This window comes from Egretta garzetta, unplaced genomic scaffold, assembly GCF_000687185.1.
Source record: "Egretta garzetta isolate BGI_Z169 unplaced genomic scaffold, ASM68718v1 scaffold732, whole genome shotgun sequence".
NCBI lineage: Eukaryota > Metazoa > Chordata > Aves > Pelecaniformes > Ardeidae > Egretta > Egretta garzetta.
In genome coordinates, this window is record NW_009259029.1 from 338,920 (window position 1) to 347,581 (window position 8,662).

General features: G+C 41.7%; 1 protein-coding gene across 5 annotated transcripts in view; it reads left to right on the plus strand.

Annotated features, from left to right (window-relative positions):
• The window catches only part of NDUFA10 (NADH:ubiquinone oxidoreductase subunit A10), a 57,709-nt gene that overhangs the window by 20,924 nt on the left and 28,123 nt on the right, over window positions 1-8,662 (plus strand). For all 5 annotated transcript variants that reach the window (XR_004841451.1, XR_004841452.1, XR_004841453.1 and 2 more), the window contains exon 9: window positions 4,992-5,100. Coding sequence is in view for 2 of the 5 variants with exons in the window: in XM_035890257.1 (XP_035746150.1) it covers window positions 4,992-5,100 (109 nt within the window). In the remaining 3 variants the exon portion in view is untranslated. The remainder of the gene's footprint in view (window positions 1-4,991; window positions 5,101-8,662) is intronic.

Sequence of the window (8,662 nt, forward strand, 5' to 3'; positions counted from 1 at the left end):
TAATGCAAGTAAGGAAGCTAATCAAAACGAGCTGAGTGAGCCGCACCCATATAAAATCAGTTGCATAATGATACCATTTATCTCCCCACCTTGCCCTCGAGTACTCTCTCCCTTGCCCTAATAGAGAGTAGTGTGGGTGTGGGACTGAGGCATGTCTTGGTAAAAGGTCAAAAATGTATATATTTGTGTGTATGTAAGATAGAGGGGTCTCCCAGAGGATGCTCTTCACATCTTTCCTTCCTCTCCAAGCACTGTGTCCAACAGAAAGCACTCTGGGTTTTTTTGAAACGTCTCAGAAAGTTCCTCTGTTGCCACTGCACTCTCTCAAGCATGTTTTTATCTGTGCCCTTCCCAGTGAAATCTTGTGACTGTCTACATGCATTGCAAAATAAATGATGTTTTGGAATGAAGAGCTATAGTTTGTGTAAGATCCCCTGTGTTGCCTTACTAGCTGTTGTGGGGAGCTTACTGCATTTGACTTGTTTCATCAGACAAGTCCATGTTTAAATCTGTTGCATCCCTGCAGCTCCTTCAGAATTTGCTGTAGCAGAACTTATTTTGTATAGGCAAATTTCTGACTTTTTTAAGCCACCGCTAATTTAATTTAAAAAAATATAGGTATTGGCATTTGTTTTATCGTGATGAAAAGGGGATCTCTTTCCATTTGCAAACAATCTAGCCATTAAATAGTTTGCCAGTCTCATCTGTTCCATTTTGTTCATTAATAACTATTAGTGTGCCACAAACCCTGTGTAGTAAACCCTCCAGTATTGTATTTGGCGGAACATCAGGCATATATTTTGAGGTTGTTACTGAAGGACCTTCTATGTGCAGTAACTAGTAATTTCTAAGTTCTCTTAACATTTGTTTAGCTGCTTGGAGCTATTGCTAACCCCAGAGCTTGGCTCCTATTTCCTTTCTGTTCATTTTGCTCTGGTTGAATGAAACGTTGCAGTGAGGGAGCATGGGAACGAATGAAGGAGAGTGACCCTTCAGCTCTGTTCCACAGTGTAATTGAGCGTGCTTTTAGCAGAGGGAAGAAGTGTCCATGTTTGAAGGTCTGTCTTGTCTGATTTCAAATAGCAGGACTAGACGTGCTTGCAAGAGGTGTATTGGAATTGGTTTTGAAACTTTTTGTCACAGAGGCTCCAAAAATCTTATAAACCATTCATTGTAGAACTTCTGGCAGTATTAAAAACTGGTTCCTTTGGTGCCTTACTTCTCTCTTGTTTCAACTGAAACAGTTCTTTGTAATATCCTCTTTGCAGTGGCTTTTTCTAGATTTGAAGTGCTGTTGTTGTACCGTCTTCACCTTCTCTTGCAGGCCTGCTTTTCTTGGTAGGGCTTTTTTTTTTTTTTTCTTTTTCTTTCTTGGCATTCATTGTGAGTGTTTGTTCATCAAGGGAGTGGCTGTGGTTCACCTTGGGCACAGCATACTTGTTCAGCCTAATGAAACAGTCGAGTCTTGAGTCTCTTTGGCAAAAGGAGGTTTGTACATTGTTGCCCTGCCTTTGCTAAGTTCTGGAGAAAATGGGCAAGGAAGAAATGACAGGCAAGGAAAGACACATGGGGGACACACAGCCCACTGCTGTCCTGCCGAATGAGCTCAGGAGCAGAGGAGGTCAGAACAGGAGTTGGATGCAGGAACCATCTCTTCCACCCAACCCTATGTGCCCATGACATGACTCAAGAGCGTTTTTCCTTTCCCCCGCTCTCACAAGCTTGGGCAAAATCGTGAGTGTATCACACGCTCACTGGCTTACTCGCACATGTTGTACCCTGCCCCCTGGAGGCATGGAAGCCGACCGCAGCAGGGTTTGAGGAGCCCTGGCTGAGGTAATAAGGCTGTGTATAGCAGAGGAATGAATGCCTCCCACTCGCTCCGTTTCAAACCTGAAACACAATAACTGGTTGGTTAGGAGCTGCTTTCAAGATGTGTGAGAAAAGAATGTTTTCCAGTGGGATCCACCTGCTATTTCTCAAGTTACTTTCATGTATAAGCACAGAATTTAACTTGGGATGCTTTTGTGTTGCTGGCTCTAAGCCTCTTAGGCCAGTGAATGCTTTAGGCAGGAAACGTGGTTTCCTAATACTGTGTATTGTCACTTCAATATTTGTGATTATGCCAGCATTCGTTGTTGAGAAACCACGGGTCAGGCTACACAAACTGGTTTTTTTCTTTGCTTGACTAGTTTATTTTTTTCCAAGCAGTCTTACTTCCTTTACCCTGCCTCGCACCTTTAGCAAATATGTTCATAAGACTTTCTAATGTTCATTGTGGTAGGCAATCTTGGGAATTTGCTTTATACATAGGTAGGAAAAAAAAAAGCTAAGTTACTTGTGTGTCGTCAGGTTTCTGCAGGTTCCCTGAAAAATTTGTGTATCCATGCTGTAAGCTGCCTGTAAGGGAAAAAGGACTTCCTCCTCTGAAAAAAGGCAGGAATGTGTCAGTCCCGATTCCTCAGTACCTGCTCGTGCTGGACATAATGTAGGTGTGTAATAGTTGCTCTTGAAGAAGAGAGGAGCTACTCACTGCTGTAACGTTCTTACAAGTGTGATTCCTGTGTAACAATGGGAAAGTTTGAAATGTCACATAATCTTATGGGTTGGTAACGCACGCTCTGGGAAGCTATGCTACTGCATGATGAGAGCTGCTTCAAGAAAATATGGTTAAGTGTCAGAAAATAATAAATAGTGATACTTTTTGTGCTGGGGGAGAAAGAGAAAACTAAGGATGCATAAAAAGTGCCTTTAAATGCTTCCTACTGAGCAGTGAATTAGTTCTGGCAAGCAAGTGTGGTTTTGTGGTTAAAGACGTTGTTGTGGCAGGTGTCTTTGGGTGGTGCTTTTAGTTAGTATTCGAAGTTATTTCTTAAGGTGCAGAGCTGAAGCTAGAAAAGTTGTCTTTAGTAGCATTAAGTTTGCGGTTTTTTGTTGTGCAGTGGTTTCTTCGGAGGCAGTCGTCCTGCGAGCAAAGAAGTTTTATGAGCAGCAGGTTTTCCATCTTGGCCACTAACTAAAATAAATTGTGCTTGGGAATTGTCTTCTACAATTGCCATTTGTCTGAGATTCATGAAGCAATGGCTTAACTACAGACTGGTTGGCTACTGGACTCTGTATGTGTCAAATTATACCTCATATATGCCTGGACAAATTTAGTCTGCTTTCTCCTACAGACTTGTAAGGTTCAGAACATCTGCTTCTACTTGGCAGAGAGTGGACTCTCCCATTTCTGTGGGAAAATCTGATGGAGGTGTTTATTCACTGATAGATTAGTGGATCTTTCACAGCCTCTGCTGTTAAGCCTGAGCTCAGCAAGGTCTTTAAACATTGTCTGCATGCGGTCCTGTTCAAATCAAAATTCTTAGCTTGTTGGCTTTGCTCTCTGCACAATGAAAATGCAAATTAAAGCTCCTAGCATTGGTGCTGATTACAAGTGTGATTGCGGGATGGACTGTACTTAAGGAATGAAGAGCTGGTATGTGAAGGTGTGCTTTCTGCTGGGGTCTGTTTATTTTAGTTTCAGGTTAATTAGCAGTGTGTATTAGAGCTGATTCCTTCTCAGCAGAACCCCAAGAGAAAAGACTTAGTAGGTGCAAAGGTGCTGCTGCCAAAGTACGCTTGGATTCAGAAATAAAACCAGTTGTGTCATCAGATCACAGTTTTGGACAAGCTCTTCCATCCCAGCTCCGTTACTCCAAGCTGTCCTGGAGTGGGAAGGCTGGGAGTCACGCACAGGAGGGCTGGTGCTAGCATGTCATGAAAAGAGCTCTTGCTGTGTTGGTGAGGAGGCAAAGGAGGGGTCCTTTTCCTGGCTTCCAGCATGTGAATTACACATTTAATGTATGTGAAGATAGATAATGTAATAGTTTACAGGAAGCATCTTTGGTGTTCATCCTGGCCTTGTAAAAGCACTTACCCGTACCTTCTCCCACCTCAACTTTTACTAGATTACTGTATTTCCTTACTAATTTGTTTGTAGTAGGATAATTTACATCGTGTGTGTCAGGATAAGTTAGCAAGCTAGTTTACTTGTTGAAATTGTTCAGTGCTGTCCCCAAATTTGTGACTTAGGGAGAAAAATTAATTGCTTAAAGATTATTAACTTTGCTTTGTTCAGGGTGTATGCTTTATGTGTATGTAAATATTTGTAAAGAAATGCAGTTCACTGAAAGAAATGCAGTTTGCAGAGTTTCAAGTGTTGAATTTAGAATTTGGTCACTGTCTGCTGGAAATGGATGTATTTTTCCCCAGATATGTATAGGTGGCACTGTTGGTCTATGTATAATACCAGTATGCAGAAGGTGGCTTTCTAGTAGTTTCTCAGACATTTTAAATTTGGGGTATTTGAAAGCACTGGTGCCATGCAGCATGGATTTTTTGGTGGATTCCGATTATCTGTAGTTACAGCTGCTACAGCAAGCTTCCCCTGCTTATTCCCAGGCGGGATGCGAGAGGCACTGCCTGCTTCCAACCCCTGTCATTGCCTCAGTGTCAATCCATTTAGGATGGAAATTTGGGGAAGAGCACCACCTTACTTCAATCCTTGTGAGGGTTCATTTGTGAAAACTAATTGAACGGGAGGCAATTGGATGAAGTTGATATAGCAAGATAGTGTGTGGAATTCAATAAGCCACTGGTTTTACCTTGCTTATATAGGAAAGCAAAAAGCTAGAGGTGCCTTATGGAGATGGCTCCCAGGAATGATAGCATCTCCAGGGAAGAAAAACCAGGGGAAGGGAATGGAAGCAGGGAGAAGTCAGAGTAGGAGCAAACTGGAGGCAAGGGGGTAAAAAAAAAACCCACAGGAACTGTGTAAGGAAAAGGACTGTGTATTCATCATAACCGGAAAAGAGCCAAAACCTGTGGAAGTATTATTTATCAGAAAGTGGTTCTTTAATATTTGGTCAAACTCAGAATTGATGTTGCTGTCTTCAGGGAAGGATGTGGACTAACTGCTCCTTTTTCTTTCCTTCTTTCTTTCCCCTCAGTGTTCAGGACAAAGATGGAGTGCTGGACCCTGCAGCCATCCCTCGCTTCATTCCAGAAATCACAATTGGAGGCAGTGAATATGATAAAATCTATTACGAGTATCGATCGGTAAGTAATACTGGAAGGGGAGCAGTTGTATGGTAGCCAGGCAGCTGTCCCTGCCAAAGTGTAAGCGTGTTCATAACTGTCCTGTGCACAGCCTGGCTGTCAAGTCTCGTGCACAGGAATACGCATTTCTAAAAGTAAGCTCTGGACTTTGCCCAGATCTCCATCTTTTTTGAAGTCTAGCTTCCCCACAAGAGGAATAATGAAGCAAATGGTTTGTTTCGTAAGCTGATTTTCTTTTTTGATCTTTAGATGTGGACTAAAGGATAAGTGATTTTCCTTTGGTTTTGTTTCTCGTGCCCCGATTAATCTGTGACCTCTGAAATCTAAAATAATCCTTTGAGTCAAACAAGAAAATTGGAAACCCATGGTGACTTCTATGAAGACGACCGCTTATAAAATGCTGAGGGAGGGGGTGTTTTTTCTGGAGTAGGCTGAGGAGGTACAAATGTAACATTGCTTCTCAAAACTGTTGTTGCTTTAAATAGTGTGTTTCTGTATGCGGGCACACATCCAAAGCCTGTTGTGGCCCAGCGCTCTCTTACACCTCATGCAGGCTCCCACACAATGTTTTAATTAGCTGCTCGCCTTTCTGGTTCTGGAGACAACGGCTTCCAATTGACTTAGCACTTTGCCCTATAGTGTATTGTTATTTAGCTGGCATGGGGTCCTCTTGCACCACACTTAGGTGTTTTCCTCAGGCCCAGGTATTGTAAATTCTCATTAGAGAAATTGTGGAACTGATTACAATTAGACAACTGAAGTTACAGGTGATGGTATATTTTCAACTTGGATTTAAATAATCTCTGCCACTGTGGTTTTTTTTTTTAAGCAGTCACTGAAGACGAAGGAAGATCTATATAAATTGATGTAAACCATGATTTGCATAGTCAAAACACTAGCATTCTTCTGTTCCTGTTAGTATGCAGCCTCTTACTGAAATTAGAATGTAAGATACAGGTTTGTGGACTTGTTTGGAAACTCTGGGCTACGAGTGTTTTCTTCTGGAATAGTCAGTTCAGAAGTCCCTGTGAATGTTCAACATAATTCGTTCCTCCTCAGATAACTATGCAGTGGAGAGGCTCCTGGGTTCATGCTGTTCTGCCTCACTAGAGATTTAGACTTTCCAGCTTGTAAAGGGGTCTAAAGCTAAAGGTTAAAGCAGCAGAAAGCATCTCAGTGCTCCTTGAGGTTGTCTAATGGGTTTGAAAACTCCCAGGTCCATCTGAGAAACTGCTATCAGAATTTTGTGCTTCTTGGTATCGCTTACATTTTTAAGTCCAAAACTTTAAGCTCAGACTCAGGATTTTTGGAGTCCTTCATTCCAAGAGACGTCTGTGCATGTGCAGCACATATTTCAGAAGGATCTGCTGCATGACTTGTTGCCAGCATGCAACATCCATCTGTACTGATGGTGCCTTTCTTCCTGAAGATGATGGGGTTTTTTTTGGCTGAAATGTCACTCTGCAGTGGAGCTGGGAATTATTGAGGCTGCCTGACACACAGCTAGATGTGACCTCAGTGCTACGTGCTGAGAACCAGGGGTAATACTTCTGAAAGGCTTTTTTTCTCTAACTGTACAACAGCACATTCCTCTTTGTGCTGGCAAGAAACTGAGAATGCCCTGGCTCATCAAATAGCTGGCTTCCAGGAAAAATTGTGACTTGCCTTGCAGATGTAGCAAAGGGATGCTTAGGAGCAGGAATATGAATACCTGGGAAGGAAAGCTGGGCTCTTGGATTGCTCTGCTTGATGCCAGCTAGTTGACAGCAGAAGCAGAGCACTGTCAGTGCAAAAAAACATTGCCAAAATGTAATCTCCCTTGTGCAGGCATGCTTTTAGGCCCTGATTCAGGAAAGTGCTGTGGAAAGTGATAATGTCCTTTGGAATAAGGAGGACTTGTACATTTCATGAAGCATTCTGTTAAATTCAGGCAATACTAGCCACTCTTTTTCTCTCTTCTGAATGCTTAGACACTTGTAGTCCTTCAGGGATGGGAGGGGGGGGTCCTATAGGGGTGGTGAACAATACAAAAGAAGCTGAGTTTTCCTACTTCCCATAAGCTACTGGAGGGGGAAGCACAAAGCCAGCCCCACCCGTCATTTTATGTTCTTAAGAATTCAGTTCTTTGAAACTTTGAAGATCTGTGTTTTTGCCTCCAACTTTGTTTAGCAAATGAAGGTGTGAATTTCTTTGTAAAGGCAAGACTTATATTCAGAAGTAATACAGCATGAGACCAACCAGTGCAGGCAGAAAAAGCAGATGCACTTCTAGGCATACAAATCTTGGCTACAAGGTTGCTGGGTCTAACCAGAGGCAATTGTAAACCCTTGCGTTGTCCATGTTTATGCAGGGATGGTTACAGCTGTGCTACCACTTTTGCATTTGAAGACAGATAAAGATTTTAGGCTCACATGACTTGTAAGTAAAGACTTAATTATGGTATAATTACAGAACTTTAACTTTTCCTTGTGGAAAATACGTGCTTTTAAAGTTAGTGTAATGATGTTTACCACATAAATACAATGATTTGTGTAGGGGATTTTTTCCTTGGCAATCCTATAACTAGTCATAAAACCTTGATCATACCAATAGGTAACTGCTGTGCTTTTCAGAGTTGCATGCACACAGTTCATGCTGCCTAATAATGGTGGTTTTCAGGGATTTGCAAATTCCAGGCAGAAGCTGTTTATTGTTCAAAATATTCATTAGTCAGAAGCAACTGAAAAGGAGGAGGAAACGCTCTTCAGAGTCCAAGACTTCAGTATATGTGCCTTTCTGCAAAATAACGAGGTAGCCACATACAGCTCTGAATGCTAGCAACTCGCTTTTTTATGTATATCCTCTAAATTTCTTCTGTAAGTGTTCTTTTCACGTGTGAGGAGGTGGCTTTCTGCCTCCTTCTCTTACCATAAAGTTGTCTGGCAGGGTTCAACTGTTCTGTTCAGGCATTCATAAACTTCTAAAGATGCTTTTCTGGCAAGGGAAAAGTAACCTTTTAGTCAGGTTCTGTGATGAGAGATAAGCATGTTCATTCTTAAGTGAAGCAACATTATTTTAGGAACTGTCAAACTAGTAAAGACTTGACTACTTGTTTTTTTTTTTTTTTTTTTTTTTTTTTTTCTTAACAACTGCTGTGTATCTCTGCTTTCTTCCAACCGTGCACAATCCCCATGGATAGTGCTCCAAACTCCATGTGTGCCCTGTGAAGCTGGAGCACTTAGGCAGATGTGTTTGCAGAGAAGATGAAAACAAATGGTTCTGTTTAATGGAATCAGTGTACTTAAATAATGTACTTATGTACTTCACACTCCCGAATGCTGTTGGCAAATCTTGCTGAATCTCCTAGGGATGGTGAAAAAAGGATTCTTTTACGTGCATGCTCTTTTCTGTATACATAAAAGTGCAGCTGTCTAAGATTCATATTCAAGCCATCACCTACGTCTTTACCTCTGAAAACAAAGCTGCAGAACTTTAAAATAGTCTTTGCCACCTCCCCCTTCACTGCAGATTGTAGGGCAATGATCAGTATTTAATTTATGTAAGCTTTGTGTTTAAAAAGACC